The 23,435-nt window shown below is 40.7% G+C and overlaps 2 protein-coding genes across 2 annotated transcripts; both read left to right on the forward strand.

The window, feature by feature from the left end:
* The first annotated feature begins 304 nt into the window (after positions 1-304).
* On the forward strand, positions 305-3,925 carry armc10 (armadillo repeat containing 10). The gene is made up of 6 exons (XM_063908830.1): positions 305-811; positions 1,083-1,228; positions 1,312-1,446; positions 1,538-1,714; positions 1,849-1,920; positions 2,096-3,925. Exons 1-6 carry the CDS (start codon positions 553-555, stop codon positions 2,345-2,347), a joined length of 1,041 nt encoding a protein of 346 aa, XP_063764900.1. The 5' UTR covers positions 305-552; the 3' UTR covers positions 2,348-3,925.
* Positions 3,926-4,810: 885 nt separating this feature from the next.
* Positions 4,811-23,318, forward strand: LOC134881502 (DENN domain-containing protein 5B-like). The gene is made up of 21 exons (XM_063908895.1): positions 4,811-5,131; positions 9,278-9,387; positions 10,046-10,760; positions 11,147-11,334; positions 12,498-12,995; positions 13,139-13,370; positions 14,395-14,545; positions 14,916-15,006; positions 15,207-15,326; positions 15,771-15,922; positions 16,071-16,150; positions 16,244-16,319; positions 17,111-17,239; positions 17,332-17,453; positions 17,718-17,863; positions 17,950-18,068; positions 19,611-19,795; positions 19,970-20,052; positions 20,553-20,679; positions 20,885-21,059; positions 21,948-23,318. The coding sequence occupies exons 1-21, from the start codon at positions 5,023-5,025 to the stop codon at positions 22,129-22,131; spliced, it is 3,792 nt and encodes a 1,263-aa protein (XP_063764965.1). The 5' UTR covers positions 4,811-5,022; the 3' UTR covers positions 22,132-23,318.
* Positions 23,319-23,435: the final 117 nt, after the last annotated feature.

Consider the following 23,435-nt stretch of genomic DNA (forward strand, 5'->3'; position numbering starts at 1 on the left):
TCAATTAAGTGGGTGTTAAAAACAATTTAGGACAAATGTGATGATTCGGGGAACAATACTACAACTAAATTAACGCGCTATTTTTTATTGCAATTATTATTTCGTCATAGCTTTATGATATAAATAATTATGCATATGTGTAAACTTGTAAATACTAATGTTTTCTGAACCAAAACACGTTATGTATGACATCTATAAATCATAAATCTGTCATGATTGTAAACCCTGTTTTTTGTTATTGTTTTGCCTTTTTTTAAAAAGTACCATTATGACGGAGACTCTAATCTCAAATGGGGCTGCTTTTTGTCAGTGAAATATGGCAACCCAAGCTGCCCGGAACAACAGAGCTGATCGTTGTTGACAACTGTAGCTTGGCTGAAAACTTCTCCAGCTGTCAGAACAATGAAGCTGTCATTGGTTTTGCTGGGTTCTGTTCTTGTTTCAACGGGTTGTCGTCAGCGCTAGCTTCTGATGAGCTGGGTTAGTTACGTTACTGAGCATCTGTAGCTTGACGTTAGCTAGCTAACAGTTAGCTGAAGACGCAGCAGCAGCATGGGCGATGGCACCATTACTCCAAGGCTCGGCAACATGAAAGCGTTTCTAGGCTTAGTTGCCGGCGCTGGAGCTTCCTACGGTTTATATAAACTGATCAGCGGGGAGAGCTTTAAAAGAAACAAAAAGAGTGCTGCTAATGAAAATGTTAGTGTTAGGAGCAGTCAGCCTAATGAAGGTAAATTACAGCCGGGCAGCCTGCTGGCCAGAGTGTCCGGACTGGATGTTGTCTGTCCCCGACCTGTGGATGGTGCTTCAGGTAAGCCACAAGGCTCTTTAAGCTTTGACAAACCTATGTGATTGTTCCAGCACATCGAGTATCTAAATTATTTCTCTAATGTTTGTAAACACAGATTAGACAGTTAATGCCAAACTATGATCTCAAATTTGATTTAAAACGTATAGAGCTTTTGGATGTAAAAGAAAAGATACAGGGTGGTATTTAGTCTCCTCCAGTGCAGTATATTTTTCACAAGATATATTCTGAATGTTGATCGTTATACCTACTTTTATTTTTAATGTCTCCTTAGGTGACGTCGTCCACCAGTCCCCAGGCAACCTGGATCCACAGCACTTGAAAATGCTGCTGTCATGTCTGCAGACCAGCAATAATACAACAGACAGATGTCGGATACTACTGACTTTAGGAAATTCTTCTGCCTTTACTGTGAATCAGGTACAGCAAGAGTTTACGTTCTCAAACTCATTCAAGTTGCTTTTCCTCCATGTATTATTGTTTTTTCTTTTCTGATCCTCCAGAATCTTATAAGGGAATTTGAAGGGATTCATATCATAGCTGGTTTCCTCTCTGATACTGCACCAGAAGTTAGAGTGCAGACACTGAATGCTTTGAATAATCTATGTATGAACATCCAAAACCAGGAACAAATAAAGGTATTTGACCTTATACTCTACCGCAAATAACCTGCAATCTGTTGCTGCATATTAGATATTCTGATTATATATTAATGTCTGTGTCTTATAGGTTTATGTGCCACAAGTGTTGGAGCTGATAGAGATGTCTCCAGTGAATTCTGACCTCCAGCTTGGTGCTCTCAGACTGCTGACCAACCTTTCAGTCACAGATAAACATCAACACTTACTGAAAGGATCAATTACACTTTTACTCTCCCTGCTCGTTGTAAGCAAGGAAACATTACAGGTTGGTATGTTTAAAGCTGCACCTGAATAATATTATTTACATACCATTTTAAAAAACTTTTTTTATATAGCTCTAGAAAATCAGATAATAGCTGTGAATGCAGTACACTTGATTATCTTCTATTTGTCTTTCAGCTTCAGGCTTTGAAAGTCCTTGTAAATTTGTCATCCAATCCAGATATGATGGATGACATTGTTCAAGCTCAGGTAAGAGTAAAGAAAATATAAAAATAACGTAACATGGTTCTACATTAAGAGGTCAATAAAACCAATAGAAATGCAGCGTTATTCTCTCTTTTCTGTTGTGGATACTGTTGTGGAAGTTGCCAAGTTCTTTAATAAATCCTAATTTAGCAATGGTCTTTTCTGCTTTTTGCTGTAGGCGCCAGCATCTGTTGTGCTGCTGTTTGACGCACGAACAGCCTCTGCCGTGCTTCTACGATTGCTGACGTTCGCAGGGAACTTAAAGGCCTGGAGGCCCTCAGCCCAGGTGGCAGATGAACTGAGGCGGAAGCAGGATTGCCTCTTCCGGGTCATGTTAGATGAGTCTTCCCAGCTCCACAGCAGACTGGTCCAGCTGCTCTCACACCCTGATGTGGAGATTCAGTCCCAGGTGGCTCACATCTTGACATAGACCTACTTCTCTGCACACTAACCCATGCACAGCTTTTGCTTCCACACAATTTGCCAAAGCCCTCAACCCTTCAATTCAACTATAATTCTTTTGACATTAGTCTCATAAAACAGAAGGCTATGAGGCCTTCTGCAGATATTAAGCTTACACTTCTTCATTATCTATATGTACAATGTTCTACAGATCAGAGGGGTTTTTTTGTGTGTAAGGAGGCCCACAATCTTAACACTTTGAAAACCCATACTCTACATCAATAATTTTGTCACACTTCAGTAAATTATCTATCACACCTCCCCAGCCATATATTCACTTTCTTTCACTAAATTAATTGTTGAGCAACCACTGAGCAGGAAGCCACCATTCATGCAATATGACATAAAAACAGACAACCTCTCGCTGTCTTTTTTCCTGCCACCTGCAGCTTATTCTCCATGACCAGAAAATGTTTTCCTTCAAATATCCACAGTGCCCTCCCTTCTGAGAAAGTAATGTACTCTCTCCGAAGGCATGTTCCAGGTGAAATTTCTGAACCCAAACCCACTGCCAAACATTTTCTAGAGAATGTGTCAGAACGACCTGAGCAGCATGACCAAACCAGAGTAAAGAAACCACCCTCTGTGGCTCAGAGAGACACTTACTGTAGATGGAGAGCCGTACACCTTAGCATGCTTTAGAGAGAGAATGGCTTATTTATCAACATGTTGGACTTAAAGCTTATGGTCTTGAGTAATCTTTTATTTATGTAATTAATTTGAGAATCAGTGCATCATGACTAGTCAAAGATCAGTGTGTCAGGAAGAACTTGGAGCTGAAACCTTACCTCCACATTAAGAAGAACTAGGGGATAGGACACCTTACATTTTAGGCTTGTTTATTAGAAATGAATGGCATTTGTTGTTGGAAAACCGCATGAAATGTTTATGAAAAGAACATAAAGACATCAAAAGATGCACCAACCACAGCTGCCTGGGATGAAACCAGGACATAACTGGTGGCGTTGCATCTCTCAGACACGCCTGCAATACCCCAGGGACGAGCTGGGGGAAGTTGCAAGGGAAAAGGATGTGTGGACTTGAATGGAGGGGTTGACCTCTTGCAAAGTAGCCAGTAATAATAACTCCTTCTGTTTTCTAACCATTGCTGTGTTTAAACATTGTTATGCATACAATGGTTATAGAATAACAACAGATATTGAATGTTATGCACTCATAGTTAGTGACAGACTGGAGCTGTGGAACATCTGGTCACTTACAGAAGTACTTACAGAGAGAGATGGGTGGTGCATACCTCTAAAATTGCAGGAAAATTGTGATTATCTCAGAATATGATTTTTAATGCAAGGATCTTATGAAATGAGCCTGTCCAGGTGTAATACAATGCTGCACATTTTACTGACTTTATTGAACCCAAATCCTAAAAATCTCTCAGGCACTATGGTTTACCAGAACAGTTACAGCAGGAGGCTGATTTACTTGTGATTTACTTTATAACATTTATTTAATGAAGCTTTTTGCCTATAAAAAGACAAATGTTTGTTGTGTTTGTTTGGATGGTTCAATAAAAGCTATATGACAAGAACTGTATATCTACATCCTTATTTCTGCTATATCAACCTAGGAGCTCTGACTGAAGCTCTGCTGTTGTTGGATGGTAGGTCTTGCAATTGGGACTGCCTTTTGGTTTTGAATACACTAACATCCTGAGAACATAGCAATAATCAAAATGTTTTCTTTCACACCATCAAATAGAGAATGTCATATAAGCTTTAATATTCAGCAGGTTACTGCAAAGGTATTTCCTCTGGTCTCCCTTACAATTGTATCTTCATAAGAGTGCTGCTGCTGGAGTCTTAAAAAACGTGGAAGATTGAACAGATTTCCCACTGTCACTATTAGAAAATAGTATTAAATATCTGCTACACCTGGATCGTACATTTTTTTGATGCAACTCCATATGTATTCCAGGTGTTCCCTGGCTGCTTAAAAACACCCAACACATTTTTATCTCAACTTGTCACTCCTTTGAAAACACTGTGGTCGAAATGCTACTGCATCCCCCTGAATTTAGAAAGTTCTTTGCAGAGCCTTATGTACATTTTAGGCTACATCAGTTTACACAGGCTTGTTGAGTCGTAGGCCCTCCTCCCTCTGTTAAACGTGTATCTTTCTTTATTTTTCTAAACAGATTTCTAACATTTTAATTAACAGTTTAATCATCTAAGATGTGTTTCCTTTAGTGCCTTTAATTTGTAGAGCACTTTAATTGATTATTTTTTTTTTTTTAAACAATAGGTGTATGCATTTCTGAGCCTACTGAAAAATATTCAGTCCAAGCAAATTCGTGGTTTATTTGTGATGTGGGCACGGATGGTAATTTCGACAACACCCTTAAAATGAGGCTTATTTAACAGTGATGATGCTCTGAGGTCTTTGTCTCCCCCTCCCTCTCAAACCCACAGCCTCCTCCCCTTCTGAACAACGAGATGACCATCGCCGGATCCCGCTGAGCCCGATCAGAGTCACAGAGACGGGCGGGACGAAAGCTTCCAGTGCACGGATCAGGAAAGCGAGAACGAAGGGGGGTGGAAACATTTGGGATTAACCTCATCAACTATGAACATCCACCACGTTGAGTAGCAGCAACACGAAGCTCTAACACCTTAAATCGCGTCGAGGATGAGCGGGACTGCAGCGGCCACCGGATCGGCTTCCTGCCGTTTCGCCCACTATTTTGTTGTGTGTGGAGTGGACACAGAGACGGGCCTGGAGCCGGACGATGGAGCAGGTACATGGTCTACAGACACACACCAAACAAATCCATTCAAACACTTAAATACACATCCAAGGACACTTTTCATGTCATTCAAAACGACGATTTCATGTTGGCCTGTATGTGTAGGGGTGACATCCATTTAAATGTGTTTTGATTGGACACCACATTCCTCTCCCTTTCACAGCATTGTTGACAACATAATATTCTGTAAAAAATGGCATACACATTTTGCCCCAAACATTTTTTTTCTCAAATAAATTCGATTAGAATGTGCCATTGCATATATGCGCAAGATGGGTATTTTAAAGATATATATTTGAAATTCAAAAGATAATTAAAAAAACACGATATTCAATTCATTTTTCAATAAACCCATGACTTTGAAGCAATAACCTAAAATGACAATTTTACAATCATCCTATAGTCTTGTTCTTTTGTATTATCCCTGCTTGGAGGGACGCCTTACCATTGTGTTCATTGTGTTTTTATCATATTTTCAGCAGCAGCATCGCAAGTCAAATGAGAATAAGCTTTGTTGGTTTCTGCAAGTAATCCACTGTTACTGCTACACCTGGATAAGGACTATTGCAAATAAATGGTTTAATAGAAAGGAGACAAGATTCAGCCCATAGGACTGGAGCACAGATAGAGCATCCAGGCATTGGATCGTGCATAACAACAGGAATGTGTGTTAGAACAAGCTCCCAGATTACACTGTTTTGTGAACCTACAAGCATAAAAAATGATAATCTGTAGGATGGCTGGAGATGGATTGCTTGTTATATCAAACAAAACACATCTGTCCCTTTCTTATATAAAAAAAAAACAAAGATGGGAGGAAATGGTTGCTGTGATGTAGGTGGATGTGGGGGTTGCCAGGGTGATGACAGCTGCAGTGCTACTCCTGATGGTTTATTTGTGGTTGAAAGCTTCTCAGCTGTTAGAAATAGAGACCCCAAGTGGAGCTGCTTTCTCTCCTGCTCAGTTGTTGACACTCATCTAGGTGAGGTGAGGACAGATTCACCCAAGAGCCCTCTGTACACCTGTTCTGCTCTGAGTCTTTGTAATGAAAAAGAGCTGCTCAGGTGTGTTCGTTACCAACTCTTTCCAGGATGGCAAACAATAGTCACGCCCTGTATTCTCCCTGTGTTCTTGCTAGCAGAATTCAAGCTCATGTAGGGTAGCTCTTCAGGGGCAAGATGGCTGGCAGACAATCTTTCTCCTTCAGTCAAATGTCCTTTAGAAAACCGTGTGTTCAGGGTGAGCTGTGTATTGAGGATTTGCTTCAGATTAATTACTGCTCTAATTTACCATCGAGGGCTTTGATATCAGGCTCCCTGTGGCGAGTGGTAGCTCTGCTGGCCAGTATATCTGAGCTCCACCAATCTGCTTATATAACAGCAGGTCATCATCTCAAACCCACTGCAGCAGGGGCTCTGCTCTCCTTTCAAGGGATTTCTGTCTCTGTGTTGGAACAAACCTACATTTTCTGTAAGCTCTAGTCAAGCAATTGTTATTCTATCATGTGCATCTGAAAGTGTTGGGATGTGTGAGGAGATACAGCATCTCCGTATTGAATAGACTAACATACATAATGTGTGAGAGAATGAATTCAGAAAACAGTCTGCCCTTGTTGGCTTCTCAATAGACGCCACTGTGTTTTCTGCAGCCTAATCAAATGTCACGTGGTGCTGCCTGACGCTAGATGGCCGATGCTTCAGCAGCAGACTGTCACTGGGGGATGACATCACAGGAGGGCGAGAACTCCCTGACCCAACATTAAAGTTTTGCTTCATAAAAGAGTTTACACTATTAATGCTTTAAAAAAATCGCCTGCTATTATGATAATTGGCAAGTTGTTGAAGTAATTCTTCATGCAAAAATGGCAGAAAAAGCCAAAAATCGAATTTTAGCCCTTTTTTTTGGACTGACAAAACAATACACCACCTTAGAATGTTTTACTATTTGCTGATATTCTATCAACCAAACTATCAATAATCTCTACTTTAATTTATGGCAAAGAGATGTTTTTGCACTTGTTTTACTGTACGGGAAAAAAAATCCAGACAAAGTTACTTTATTTTTAGGCTTTAAACACTTTCTGTCATTCTTTATTTTAGGAATACAAGCCCTGAACCATGTCTGTGTCTCATGCTGAGATAAAAAACAAGATTTTTCTTTGTGTTGTCACATAATTTATCCTTTAATGCTCGGACAAATCTGTAATGCAAAGACGGAGTGGTTTAAACTATTTGAGCCAAAAAAGAACAACTCGTCATCATTTAGTGCCAGCTGACATTTTCTGTCATTTTAATCTCTTTTGCTTTTTATATCTCTCCTCATCTACTCTTGTAATGATGTGTGATGAGGGGGTTGGTTGGGGTAACTCTGTTGGTGAGCATGACAGATGTCTAGCTTTATGGCAGTTCAATCATCCTTAATGAAGTGTGCCTGTTTTAGGGATGGGGCATCATTCAGTGATGTAAATCTGTGTGATGGATCTCTAAACAGCGGACTGAATATTAAACACTTTGTTGTTTTTGTTTTAAAGATTATAGTCACATTGATATTTCTCTCATATACTGAGGATTAGAGTTGAAACAATACATTGATCAATCAGTTAGTCAATACACTGTAAATGAATCATCACATTTTATTCGTGTGTGTGTGTGTGTGTGTGTGTGTGTGTGTGTGTGTGTGTGTGTGTGTGTGTGTGTGTGTGTGTGTGTGTGTGTGTGTGTGTGTGTGTGTGTGTGTGTGTGTGTGTGTGTGTGTGTGTGTGTGTGTGTGTGTGTGTGTGTGTGTGTGTGTGTGTGTGTTTGTGTGAATGTGTTAAGAGGAGTAAGCATGCTAATTACAGCCACAGACATTTAGTCTTTTATTCAAACACAAAAACAAACATCCCTCTCTTACACAGCATTGTTAACACAGAGAAAGAGAGCGGCTCCCGCTGAATGGGGTCTGTGCTCACTGTGAGGTGGGAACTCTTGCCAGGTGGCGTGTTGGTGTTTTTGGGGTCAGCTAATGAAACTCAGGAAGACGTAAAGCGCTGACAAGCTTTGTCTTGATGGCTATTTCCGAGGCCAAAGCGGAAGGTGCTGCCATGGAAACTAGGTGCTCACACACCAATTTGTATCTTTCACAAAGAACATTGACTCCCCCTCTCTTCACTGTGATCCATTAGCTTATGTCTCCCACTTATCAATGTGACTCAGTACAACTTGAAGTGGTGCTCCTCTCTCCCTCTGCAGTTTCCCTTCTTGGGGTGACGTGCATCATCACTTGGGGAGGTGATCTGGATGTACCTAAATGCTGAATAAGTGTGTCACCCGAGAGAAATGCTAGTTTGCCATTTGTATTTGTTCTTGTTATGCAATGGTGCCAGTTAAAGCTGTACGTAGTTTAAATGGGGAATACAGTGAGGAATACTACCCATGGGCATCCCCCTCCTGAAAGTGGCTGAATAATGAATGTTCCTCATTCAACACTGTCAATCCATTACACACGCTGAATCATACGCACACATTTTTTTCTATCTTCAGCAGCTCCCTTTCCTTTGCTCATGCTCACAGACAGCACTCTTTATGTAACCGGAGCAAGATGCTGACACGAGGTGCAGAGACTGAAAAGAGGAGAAACCTGAACCTGTCAGGGCAACAAATCAAATCTCATTGGAATATATAATCGAGTTTTCTTGCGTCCAATCCTTTCATGTACATGGAGCTTTGCTATAGAAATCTGTCACCCTTTATCCTCAGCCTGAGCCATTTGGTGTATTAAAAGCAGCATATTTTATCCTCTGCTCTCTCTCCACAAGCATAAAGAGTTTCCTTCTGCAGAGAGTCCGGGATGAGGGTGTTGTACCGCATTTCCAGTGTATCTCTATAATGAGTGGAGTTACATAACACTTGGAAGGAATTTCCCTTTTTTGCTGCAGAATTGTCCTTGCTGTCAACAAAAGATTGAGCTTGTTTCAGACAAGGTCAAACTGACCGAGCATTTTTCATGAATCATAGTTGTTGTCTTTTTGAGTTTTCCTCGGTTGTGTCCTTTGCATCGTGTAATGAAGTTTGTCTCAGCCGAGTTGAAGGCAAGCGTCATTCTGTCCAAATTCTGTAATCCCGTAACTCTTTTTTTTTCTTTGCCACTATCTTTCAGGTGAGGGCTTCGAGCAGAGCCCCATCCGACGTTCGTTCAAGTCAAAGGTTCTGGTGCACTACCCCGAAAGCACAGACAAGAACCCCTTCAATAAAGATGCCATCAACATGGTGAGCACATTAATGCTTTCTTTCAGTGTCGATCTCAGTGGAAATAAAATGACAAGATGTGCCTTGATGTTTGTATGCCAAATGTTTTTGTGTGTACGTAAATTTGTCAACTGAAACAACATGATAACAACATCAACTTGGAACATTTTTTAGTTGGAGCCAATTAAGTTAACTTTTCGCTGCTTCTCATAGATTATACTCTTTTCTTTGTTCGTTTGAAAAGCAGGTCAGGATGATGAAAGCAATATACTTCAAAATAAGTCTGCCAGTAGTCGACACCACAGTATTTTGTGTTGTCTATTTATAGTATCGGTGAAATGTGTGGGATTATTAACATTTTCCAATGTCATTGGGTTTCCAGACAACAATTACAACAAATACTTGTCCTGTGGTACTGATACATAACTGTATATGTATACTGTACATAAAATCAATTATACTACCCAGTTGTCCCATATTAAACAATAAGGTTACTTGTTTAGCTTCTTTAATGGCATTTTGTATTATGGATTTGTTTACATCATCCAGGATTGGCTTTAGTTTAGTATACAGAAACAAGAAAAGGGTTTAAAAGTCCACCACTACTATCAGTTATTGAGGCTGTTGTTTTGGGTCAACTTTGAATGACCACTTTCCTCCTGCTTTTTTTCCTCCTCAGCTCTGTATGCCGAGGGGTCTTTCCTTCCGCACACAGACAGAGAGGCTTGATTCTCAGTTTCACTCCTTCACAATGTCTTTTGATGACGGCACACGTTCCTACGGCTTTGTGCACACCTTCTACGAGGAGGTGACCAGTGCCCAGATCATCACTGCCATGCAGACCCTTTTTCAGATGCACCACGTGGAGCACCATTCAGCTTCATCCGCCTCTTCTCCCTCTTCCTCGTCTTCTACTGCCTCCTCGCCCTCCACCTCCAGCATGGACTCGCTCGTGAGCAGCTTGGATGAGTCAGACGCTGAGTCTGTGGCTGGGCTCTCCTCCTGCCTCGGTTGCGCGGGCTCCTATGATCCAGCACGGGACACTCTGTACGTGTCCAAAGCCCTCTGCCTGCTCACGCCGCTCCCCTTCCTACAAGCTGCTCGACAGTTTCTATCTCAGCTGCACCAGGCTGTGACCTCTCACACAGCCCCACCCCTCCCTATAGAGAGCTACATCCATAACATCCTGTACGAGGTCCCGCTGCCTCCCCCTGGCAGGTCCCTGAGGTTCCACGGGGTGCAGGGGCCCATCGTGTGCCAGCGGCCCGGGCCGGGGGAGCTTCCTCTGGGGGAATTTCCTCTTGGGGAGGCCTTCTCGCTGCTGGGGGTGGACAATATGGTGCAACTTATTACCTGTGCACTTTTGGAAACGCAAGTCTTGCTCTGCTCCAAAGGTGAATATTCAGTTATAAGCATGGTTGAGATGACACATTAAATTCCCTGTTACTGCCAAAATGTACCGATTACCTCAATGCAAATGCATCTGTAGAAAAATCTAAGGAAGATATTATTAAAGTAATTAAGAACATAAACTTTTATACATTTTCAATGATTAAACTGACTTTGTAAAATAATGAGTGTGGAGTATCCTCAATCATTCATTGGTCTGTGCTCTGTAGCAGCAAGAATGTGAACAAAATAGTTCTATATGCCGCTTTTGTAAATTGATTTACTATAAACCTGTTTAAAGAATTGCAATTATTTCCCATCCCTAGGTACTTGTATTTTATTCATTCATTCTAATGTCCTATTGCTATCGCGTGCTTCTTTATCCTCTTAGACTACCAGCGTTTGATGACAGTGGCTGAGGGCATCACCACTTTGATATTCCCATTCCAGTGGCAACACATCTACCTGCCCATTGTTTCTGCACCACTGCATCACCTCCTGGAGGCTCCTGTGCCATTCCTGATGGGCATCCAGCGCAGAGAGGGAGCGCAGCGTTCCTCCCTCCACCTACCACACGAGGTACACAACTAAACAAGGGTCTTATTTTTGTATGCATCTGTAAGGCAAGGCAATTCAAAGTGCTTTATAGTGGCATATAAACATGTGGAATATTTTAAACAAAAGATGTTAAGAAAACCATTGTATTAACATTGTAAATAATAATAATAATAAACAAAAAGCAAGAACATCTCTAGTATCCTTTATTATCACTTAGGGACGCAGACATTTCGGTAAAAATGCATAAATAAGGATTTAATAATGTTTTGTTAAACTGAAATGTTTTTGCATCCATTTTTTCTAAACCTCTCTATTATGCATGTGTGACAATTTCCCCTCGGGCCTGTCACATTGAAACAATACATTTCCTTGTTTCTGCGACTGAGATCCTTTTATGCTGCATAAAAATCTCACTGAAGCCTCTTTGAAGTCGCTCTGCCCCAGAAAGGAGGCAGTTGAAATACAGCCTGGTGGTTGGGTGTGGGGGTGATTTCTTATTTTCTCAATTTGACACAGTTCGGCTCACATGGTCCAAAAAAAACGTACACTAATTTGATTGTCTGTCTATATGCTGGATAAAACCTGAATGCTCATCCTTCAAAACATGTGATCATCCTAATAAAATAGATGATGGAAAGACATTGTCTGAGTAGTGAAGACATTAACTAGGAGGATGAGGCTGTGCAGAGTAAGAGGATATCTGCAACTGTCCGATGTTCAGTACATCACGTCCCCTGAGGCTGTAAACTAACTGTCTGAGGTCGCTGTTGAAGGTTGAGTTGCTGCTGACGGCGCTGTGCTCCACTACTGCTTACAGAAGCTGTATTTTTAAATAGTGCCTGTGTTTCTCACAAAGTTCTATACTTCTTTGCTCAGCAGCTTCTGGCTCATGCTTCTGATCCGATGTCAAAGCCTGATATCTAAGATTTCCACTATTCCCCCTGTTGCAGTGATAACAGTAATCAGTAGATAATCCTTCACATGCTAATATCCTCTGAGGTTGTTTCATAGTGAAATGCCACAAAACTATTAATGGAAAGTAAATCTTCATCAGTGATCTTAATTGGATGTTAAAGCTCAGCAACATTGTGATTGGTTAAACCGGTTATAATAATCAGATGAAAGAGTCAGATTAAAATAGTTTTTCATCTTTTTGTAACTCTCTTGTTGCTCCTCCCACACAGGCTAACATGTGCTTTGTGGACATTGACAATCGCTGTGTTGAGGCCCCCGAGGCCCTCCCCGAGTTTCCAAACCATGCCGAGCTGATCCAGGAGTTGAGTGAGGTACTGCTGCGTTTTGGACTTCCTCCACAGGGCGGTGTGACCAAAAAGCCTGACACTGCCTCCCCTCACCTGAGCAGCCTGGTGCTGGAGGACCTGATGGAGGACAGGAGGAACGGGAACCTCGGAGGAGAGGAGCTAGCTGTGCTGGAGAGGCTGCAGGCTCTGGCGCGGAGGTGCGGGGGAGAAAAGATGTCGGATGCAGGGAAGACACTGGGACACGTGTTTGAGGAGGAAGAAGAGGAGCTGAAGGCTGCAAAGCTGAACATTCAGTTGAGGGAGGTGTTCGCTGGACGTTTTTCTGCCATGTTTGGAAGGTATGAGGAGTTTGTCATCCACAGCGCTCTGGATTTGGATTCCTGGTTGAGCAACCGAGAGGGGACGTTGAGCTTCGACAAGGTACCCAAGTAGATGGCAATGCATAGAATCACTATTGTAGTCATTACTCATTTATTTTCATATGATTGCTTTTTCTGTGTTTGAAATCATCAAATTGATTCTCTTTCAGCTAATAATCATCTTTGTGCTATCCAATGTTTCAGGGTTCCTTCCTCTCCGTTCAGCCTGCGACCCACTTGCACTTCCTGTCCCGGTTCCTGGAAACATGCATGTTTTCTTCCTTCGTGGATGGGAAGGTGATATCTCGCTGGGCGGAGAGAGAGCCACTGCAGCAGCTGTTTGACAGCCGTCTGGAGAGGGATCGACTGTACGACACAGATGAAGAGGACTCCCGTAACTGTCGCTACAGAAAATGCACCACGGGCTTCGAGTCAGGTACTGTAAGAGGCTCATTAACAAAACAGGAGGAAATGATGTTGCTGCAAAAGGGACCATAAAAAAACGTGTTCCAACCACATCGAACACAATGTATTATATTATGACTAAACTAAACACATGTCACAATAAGTAAATCATGGACTAAGGTTGACTTTCTCACCTGGAAAGTATTAATATTTCTACCATCTTTCCATAGATTTCTGTGTAAACTTGACAGTGATGAGCATTGTGCAAAGAAAACAAAATAATTAAGTTTACATGTGCTGGAAACATCAATCACATCTATACAATTGAAAGTACTCTGGCATTTAATAGTAACTTACATCATTAGATGCAGCCATTTAAAGGAGCTGTGCATTCATACAACTGCCAGCCAGGAGTTACATCTGGATGTTTCTTCAGCATTTGGATGGTATATAGTGAGAAAGTAGGCTGAATCCCCAATTGGTAGATTGTGCAGAATGATGATTGAAGTGGATGACAGATTGTATAGAGGGAATCTGCAAATCTGTTGCCATCTGTCTGGGTTTATACTGTGTGTTGATTATGTTGCTATCCTTTGTGTGACCACCATGTTTCCTCTCTCTATTGTAATCAGCACCAAAGAACTTGTTTAAACTCTTGTTAAGGCCAGAACATTTATTCAAGTGGTAACCGTTGGGAACTAAAAAGGAAGGTAAAATGGAATTATCTGATGAATAATTGATGCACAAAAAGGATAGGATATTATATGAGGGAGGGAAAGATAGGTAGAGTTAGGGATTTAGAAAGAGTAAACTGAGGATACAGCAGGGGATCGGCATTATAAGATATAAGCAGAGGAGAGGGCTTTGTCTCCTTTTAAACAGTTTCAGTAAGTGCACTGATTGCAACTCAATCTGGCTGTCACTGCTTATATGTTGTCTCTGCTTCTGAAATGTTATTCCATGCTGTTCAAGTCCCCCCTTATCATTACTTTCATGACTCACCGTATATACAGTACATATCGATACTGTTAACATTGCTGGGTTTGTCTCTGCAGCTCAGGCCGTTGAGCGCAGACTCCTGAAGGCTGACCACACCGCCATACACCCCCACCTGCTGGACATGAGGATCGGCCAGGGTCGTCATCAGCCAGGTTACTTTCCGAAGCTTCAGGCTGACGTGCTCACACAGGGACAAAACACCAACAAGTAAGCTTTTGTTTTCTGCTGATATTCATCAAGAAGAATAAGGAGCATACAAAGAGTCGCTCCATATACATTTGTTATTTAAACCAATATATCCACATGCTTTAAAAGAAGAGAAACATTCCCACTATTAATTGGTTAAATGGTGTTCTTTTGTAAATGCATCCTTAAAATAAATAGTTAACCATGCTGCTAATTGGCAAACAGTTGAAATAATTAACCCAAATAAACAGATGCATTTCTTTTTTTTATTGTCTTTGTTTTTTTAACATCAACACGATTATTTAGTTTCACAATTGTTTTCCCATCTGTGTGAGTTCTTTAAGTTTTGAATCTCAGTATCAATGGTTTCCTCTGTTATTTTTTGTAACAGGTGGTCCGGCCGTGTTACAGCTTCACGCAGGACTGAGCTCAAAAGATCAACGGCGACTGACCACTTGGGAGTGGACAATGAACAGAGACAGGTACTTTAATCTGTTCAGACACACACATACAAACACGCACACACACACACACACACACACACACACACACACACACACACACACACACACACACACACACACACACACACACACACACACACACACACACACACACACACACACACACACACAGTTCAGGATACGTGTGTCTGATTTATTCCCTTATCTGTGCTTAACAGAAGCATGCATTTGCAAGGAAGACCCTCCACCAGTCTAAGCTGCTTGATTCGTCGCCTCAAGCTGTCACCCAGAATCACAGAGAGTTTGTGGATGGGCTGCTGAGTGAGTGTCGTCTGAAGGTAAGAGCTCTCTCTGCTTGATGATGGACGGACTGCAGCCATGGAATTCTTTTAGTGAACATGGATGAAATGTAATGACATTATAAAAACTAACATTTCTATCTGGAATGACTGCCAACTATCAAACAGTAAATGAAAACAACCTTTGTGAGGTTTTTGTGTGCTGTCTTTGTCAGAAAACATGGGATTCAACAAGCTCTGGTTCCCGATCAATTTCGCATGCAGGTTCATTGAAACATACTACCTTTAAAACTACCTTTGGGGAGGTGAAACCATTTTTTATGCAAGCCAATCTGAGCAGACTCAGCTTTTTGAGAGGGGTGCGCTTAAAGAGACAAGTGCTTTGTGTTTCAGGATCGTTTAAGACAAGGAGTAAAATAAGCATAATTTGTCCCCTTCAAATCATTGAGTGATTTTGCCACAAAATGTTCCCTGGCTTTTTAGACTAAACGGATGTTGATGGAGAGGATGGGGAAGGAGAGTGTTGAACTGGGTCAGGGAGAAGCCAACATCACGGGCCTGCAGGAGAACACACTCATCCATGGCCTGTGTGACCTACTGGAGAGAACCTGGGGCCATGGTCTGCAGCTGAAACAGGTACGACACATAGATTTAAATCAGCTCAGATGACCTATAAAAATACTTGTGTTTCCAAGTAAACAAATCTACATCATGCAAATGAAAACAAAGAGGTGATTTTACGGAAAGGCTTTGCATATTGACATGTTTGTTTATTCTGAACAGGGGAAAGTCCGCCCTTTGGTCTCATCTGCTCCACTACCAGGCGGCCTGGGGGAAGAACGAGACACCAGCTGAGTCTCAAGGTCAAAGGACAACCTGACTGATTTTGTTTTCTTCGGAAAATCCTTGAGCTTGGAGTCAGATTATCATTTATGTTTTACCTGCTGTCTGTTCAGGCTGTAGCAGTTTGGACCAGATGACGTTTGAGGAGGGCGCTCTGCTCCTGAGAGGATCTTTGATACAGGATATGAGGTAACGAGAGACATCTATGAAGGAGGCATAGTTTGTGGCATGTTTGTGTTTCAGGTTTATGTATTATTTCCTCTTTCAAATAACTGAATAGCTTGGCTATAAGATGAAGACATCAATGTTAACCTTATTACAAACGTACTATTAATATAGTAAACATACATTATATCTAAAGCATTTTGTTCTGTTCTTAGTGACATGCTTCGATCTTAATACCTTATACAAAGTGAAATAGAAAGTTACCCTGCTGTTTTTCACAATGTTTAATCTGTTCACAGTTAATGTAAGTCTATTTTAATTCATTGGGGTCATGCAAGTAAACTTAACATATATTGGTAAAGCATCTTTCATTCAATCTGAGTATTTTTGGAAACTCATAGCCATCCTTGGAGCAACAATCTCCTTAAATCTTGTCAATATATTTTAAATATCTTGTTGTGAAAATAGAGGAGTGCTCGATAAGTAAGTTATGTCTGGGTGAAAACTAGTGTGTTCAAGTAAAATTCACTTGCTGTGTATATGTTGTTTTACCATGTATATGCACATACTGTATGCTCTTTCAAAGAAAAACTGCTTTGTATTTATTTAAATGATGAGGTTATTAACTAGAATATGCTGTGTGGGCTTTTTTCAAATTTGTCGTGCCTGTTTGCATTCCTGATAAGCGTTAAAAAAAAACACATAAGTAAAGAGATGAAAATAAGTACCTAGAAAAAATACAATGTAATGAGACAAAGTTGTGCATTTTTGTGCAAGTTGTGAGCTTGTTTTTCACTTATCCGTTGTTCTTCCAGGTTTATCCAGACCACGAGTGAGGGTCTGTCTGAGGTTGGTCAGGCTCGGGCTTGGATCCACCTGGCTCTGGAGAAGAAAATGCTTTCCCAGCACCTGAAGGAGCTGCTTACAAATCAGGAGCTGCTCAGGTAAGCATCACTCAGTATTGACTTAAATGTTTCTGGATGTCATTTATAGAGCCTCATGATTCTGACGGGTCTTTTTCCCTTTGCCCCGACAGGCAGCTGTATAAATGTCATGCATTCCTGCTCTGTGAGGAAGAAAGGGAGCAGTTTCTGTTCCACCTGCTCTCTCTCAACACTGTGGACTACCTCTGCTTCACACGCGTCTTCACCTCCATCAGTAAGTCCTGCAAACTTTAACAACTAGAGTTTACTGGCAGATTATAGCTTGCAGGTACACAAGAAGTTTACTTTGGGGGTGTGTCTCATCCCCACTGGCCTTATATACTTGAATTGCTCCCAGTATCCCATGGATTCACACGGACCCTTGAGACAATAAAACTCCCCTTATGCAGTGAAAATCCTCTCTGCTCCGGGTATTGTGAAAACATTGAAATGATTTGAATTAATATAACTTTTCCCTTGGTCTCTTATGTCCCTCAAGGTATTTCATACCGTGTTGTTATAATACCCATGAAGAAGCTGAGCATTGCCATGGCAGCAGTTGACCCTTGGGTGTGCGTGTCAGGAGAACTGGGTGATTCAGGAGTTCGACAGATCACAAAGAATACACAAGAGATTTATTTCCAGGTTTGTGAACTCACTCTGCAGCAGTAAGGTCAGCATCATGTCTGACACAGACGCATCTCTGATGTGGTTCATACTTTTCATTTCAGTGCAAAAACCTGGGCAGGCTGAGCACCCTGCAGCTGGGACAGGAGAACTCAGGCCTGCTGGCCAAGTGTCTGATTGACTGTGTGATGGTGTACAATGAGATAACTGGACACACCTACAAGTAAGCTTATTTCTTCCTCTCTGGTTTCATCACGAGAACAGTATGACTGTTCTCGTAATTTAGGGAGTACTAAAATAACCAAGTAGTACAAAGTAATATCGTAATTTCTCCTGTCAAACAATACCTGCATTCAGTGGCGTTTTTATATGTACAGAATTGGTGGGGCACGAACAACTTAGATATTTATATTTAGGCTTCTTGTACCTTAATACATTGAGTAAAGAGCGCTATCACACAGCAAAACTTAACAACAACCGTAATGCCTCAGCATGAAAACACCAGACTGTAAGGAAAACACAGACAATCTTCACCATGATTACAATATCAGTCGATCCAGCAGATCGATAGCATAAAGGCTAAACACAGACAGTCAACATAAACTATACTTTCGCTCACCAAAGCTCCAGTAGTTCGTTTTCTGTTTGTATTGTTTACTGCTGGTGACTCCTCTTCATAACTACACTTTTTGCAGCACACACACTTCAGCCAATCAGCTCTGACTTATGAAACGACGTTTTAGTGGGACTGCGAGCGCTTTGCCCCACTTGTATTTTTTTTTGCCACACACATTGAATGAAAAACTACTCTGAGCATTCGCAGTGTAGTTTTCATTTCCACAGTGCGAGAGGGGCAGCCCCACATCGCTCAGCCTGGCTCAATAGGCACACTGTGGACTGTGCACTGATCAGATGAACCCAGTCTGAAGCAGCAATGTAGAGAAGACTAAACATGATCTTAAAATTTAAAGATATATTATAAACATATTTGGGGAATTATTACTTCAATTAACTTCTGCTGATCGTCCCCCTAATGATGAGTCGCCACTGCCTGCCTTTATTCCTTTTTGTACCTAAATCTAGAAGAAATTAGTATATGTATTGTTTTTGCGGCATCCAATAATGGCGAGCGTTTTTCAATTTCTGTTTTAATGCAACATGTGATTGGTCAACCATTGCAGCAGCTACAACCTATGTAGTCTGGTCTGTTTGTCTCTATAAAATGTCTTTGTTTTTCAAAGGTGATCACTTTAAATGTCTTGTTTTGTCAGTTTTAAAATCAAATATATTCAGTTAAAACATTTATTTAAATCACAGAAAAGCAAAAAGATATTTTTGGGGACATTTACTGACGATTAACCAATCATGATTGATGATTTGATTGACCATTGTTATTCGATTATTCGTCCCGGCGCTAGTTAAATCTTTATTGTAAAGTTTGGAGCAGTTGTTACAGATATATATTTGATAATTTCCATTTAAAATGTATTTGTGGAATGATTATTTGCATTGGTAGGATTGCTGGTGGCATTTTACTCAACTGAATGCTTCTATTTACGCGATGAATGCTGAATGATGGTTTTTAGATTTCTGAGACAGCTGCTTGATCAGATGATAATAATGTATTGTATACTTTGAAAGTGATTGACTGCACTGTGAAAGTAAACTATACATACTCACTTAATGATTGGAACTGACTATGGTATCGCCCGTGTATAATGAATATTCTGGGTATAATGAAACACTGCGTCTTCTTCCCTTTAAGGTTCCCGTGCGGTCGATGGCTCGGGAAAGGTGTGGGTGACGGCAGCCTGGAAAGAGTCCTGATTGGTCAGCTGGTGTCACCTGGTGGAGAGGAGGATGCTGGAAGGTGGACAGGGACGCCACCAGAGCTGGCCTCTCCCTCCCAGAGTGTGCGGGCAGTGCTGGGATCGCTTGGCAGCCGAAGCAGTGCGTACTGACAAACAGCACATTCTTTAGATACAATAGCTGACCTAGTTGTTTGAACAATAACAGAGTATGCTCCTGGTTCACCTTTCCATTTAGCTCCAGGCTACTTCCCCTCATGTTAGTCATCATTCATCCTCATGTTTCTTTCTAAGTTGTATGTTTTTATCTTGACAGGAATGCTTTCTAGTGAAGTACAAGAGGACATGAGAGAGGCAGCAAACAACCTTGTTAAACACTTTCACAAATCTGAACAAGAGGTATGAGACTGTAAATAAAGAGTGCATTACACATTTAACCATATTCATTTAGCTTGTTGGCTGACTGAGCTAAAAATGGGGGGGAAAGGGTTAATGCAGTGAGACTGTCATCCTCCTGCTTGTGTTATTTTTATCTCTAACATGGTTCGTTACCCCAGCTCCAGCGCAGGCCTCATTTGTCTTGTTGTGTTTCAGACTAGCCTCTCTCATCTCAATCACAAGTTAAAAGCTCTGAAGAGACTTGATGGATCACTTTTATTTACCTGAAATGGGCCTCCTATTCATTGTAAAAGCATCTTTAGTGCACAGGCTCTAATGTACAGGCATTTGCTCTGCTATGTTTATTTCCTTTTAGTAAATGAGACATCAGGCTTTTGGATTTGAAAATAATCAGTATCTCTGATGTGGAAGGTTTAACGGAAATTTCAGGCTATACTGTAGTTCAAAGATGAGCCTCTTGCTTTTAGTGCCTCTGTTCACTCCCATTTCTCTCCCCTAAGAGGGGAAACCTGACAGTGTTGTTGTGTGGAGAAGGAGGTCTGGTGCTCTCCTTGGAAAACTTCCTGTTGCACGGGCTCAAATCTAACCGTCTTTTCCTGAGGAATGTGTTTGTTTGGGACTTTGTGGGTAAGTGTTCATTAAAAGTAATGTTTTACTGATGTCTGTTTCCTGTCTCCATCTAGTGGTGATGAATATGAATGTCACATATCAAATTGCATGCAACAAAGCTTGATTGATGTGTTTTGTTAACAACCAGTGTTTGTCTTCTACAACCTTATTGTCCTTCATAAATATGTTATGAACTGACAGTGTGATACACACTTTCCTATAGAGAAGGCAGTGGTTTCCATGGAGACTGCTGATCAGATGGGTGACCTGCACGGAGCGACGATGACAAGAGGTCCGCCGTGTGACTCACTGTGCCACTACGTCAACGCCATCAATGCTTCTCCACGAAACATTGGAAAAGAGGGCAAGTTCCAGCTGTTTGTCTGCTTGGGAATCAGGTGAGTGGACATTATTGTGTTCATAAAACAAGTATATATTATATATATATATATATATATATATATATTTGTGAGCCATAAATAGGGAGACAGTTTTAATGGACTATAATCTGATTTTGATGCATTGGTCATTAAATTGCTTTGTTTTGTAATATAGTTTCTTCCTAAAGCCCAGAGGAAGCTGGCTGCAGCACGACTACACTCACAGTGAACCCTTTATATAACAAGCACCTCAGGAACGCAAAGTGTCCATCTTCTTATTCTAGTAGTTGGACAAGAGATGCAGAAAAATCATTCACATCTTAGGGAATTTATTGAAGTATTAATTATATATTTTGTTTTAAATGAACTTAACAAGACTTAACATTTGGCTTCCTTTTGTTTCAAATGTTTACGTGTCCGATCTTTGAAAAAAATGTAAGTAAACTTGACAAAATTAATGGTGAACATTTTGAAAACAAAATATCGATTTCCTATACTGTGATGGGATTCAAGATAATGAAGGGAATTAACTTATTTTGTATAATTATTCTTATTTTAATTAAAACGTTTCTATACAAAAAAATATCTGTGTAATCATTTCAAGTCAGTCAGTAGAATAAGATTTGTAAAAATGGTACTTGGTGACACTTATTTTGCCTTTTTATTAAAACAATTCCCCCACCTGCGATTTGGATACCACACTGGTCCATATTACCATTTAGAAAATATTCAGACGAAATGTTTAGGTTAATGAACACTGAATGAATCCTAGTGTCTTATGGTTGAAAATTGTTTAATTAAAAGGTGAGTTATGTCTTGTAGTCACCTAACTCAACCTACGATTCAATCCTAAACTTTATCATGCAATTTTAGGATCAGTACTAACCAACCTCTTTCTCTTGGCAGGGACCGGCTTCTCTCTGCGTGGCTCCCACTACTGGCAGAGTTTCCCCTGACAGCGCGGACGTACGAGGATGGGGCTCTGCTGCGGGACCGAGCTGCTGTCCACTCCCTCTCCCGCATCCTGCACACTCTCAATGAGTTTACCATCACCCTGGAGACTGCACTGGTCAAAGGAGTTGACCTCTGACCCGTGACAGATTAATCCCCTGCTCTGTAACCTACAGCAGGAATGCAGGATTCAAAATATTCATCTCTCCATCTGTGGGATAAGAACATTCAGAACTTGAGAAATGGGACTTTATCATAAAGGAGGAGTGTGGACTACATGAAGTCGCTGGCTACTCAAGCTCCAAACATATTGCCTTGTTCAATGATGTAAATGTGTTATAATGTATTTGCTTCAGGAAACAGTCCTATGCTTGTTTACACTGTGAAATTCTGTTTCCTCGAGGTGAGATAGATACATTGATCATCCCACATACACTACAGTAGATATTCCCACAGCTCGAACCATTACTTGTTCCTGACCCGAGGACAACTATAACTCTCCTTCAACTGCTGTATTGCTTGCACTTGAACTTTAAACTAAGCACATGCATGGCCAAAATATGTTTGTTTGTTTGTTTCATGTCTTAGTGTGTTGTGATCTGAAATATCAAGACTCAGGCCTTATTATATACATTTCTTTCTGATCTTGTTCATTGGATATCTTAGTACATATACTCCAGAAAGATAATTGTTCGTACTCTACAATATGTTAAAAATCCTATATTATTATGCTCTTGTTATACAGTGTGACATTTTGCCTGTGCTCATTGTTAACTTCAGTTTGGGCTCACTTACTGAAGAGTTGTGCTCCTGAAATCCTCCGTTGGTGAAACACTGAAACCAAACTAGTGTCCTAAATGTGTTGGTTCAAATAGTGTTTGTCTCTCTTGTAAAAAAGCTTTCCCTGCCTCTCCCATTCTCATAATATTTTTGCTTTATTGGACCTTTGATAGAATTGTGCCCATTTGTTCATATGGTGTAATGAATTTGTGGCATATTTTTATGTACAAAGTCATTTTATTTGCGTCTGTTTAAAACAATAGATTCCATTATGGACACTTTTTATTGATTATGTGGATGACAGTCATGTTGCTGTTTCTAAACTGTTCTGTTTTCTTTAAGCAATGAATAGAGCACAGTTTCTTAAAAAAAAGCTATAGGTATTATGTTGATGTTGGTTCATTTTAATTGAATTATGAAAATGCTGTCTCCTGCACTGTCCTGCAAGCACTATGTAACCCACAATGACCAAGCCTCTACTATGATTTAAATACAGATTAGAGAAAGCAATAATGAATTGTTATTTATGATTTGTGTTGTAAAAGATTAAAGATAATATTGAAATAACTGACTTGTTTTTTGTGAATTATATTGTGTGATATTTACAAAGAATTTGACTTTTATAGTTGCCCAAATCAGAACATGAGAGATTTTCCTCTTGGG

This window comes from Eleginops maclovinus, chromosome 2 (assembly GCF_036324505.1).
Source record: "Eleginops maclovinus isolate JMC-PN-2008 ecotype Puerto Natales chromosome 2, JC_Emac_rtc_rv5, whole genome shotgun sequence".
NCBI classification, from domain to species: domain Eukaryota; kingdom Metazoa; phylum Chordata; class Actinopteri; order Perciformes; family Eleginopidae; genus Eleginops; species Eleginops maclovinus.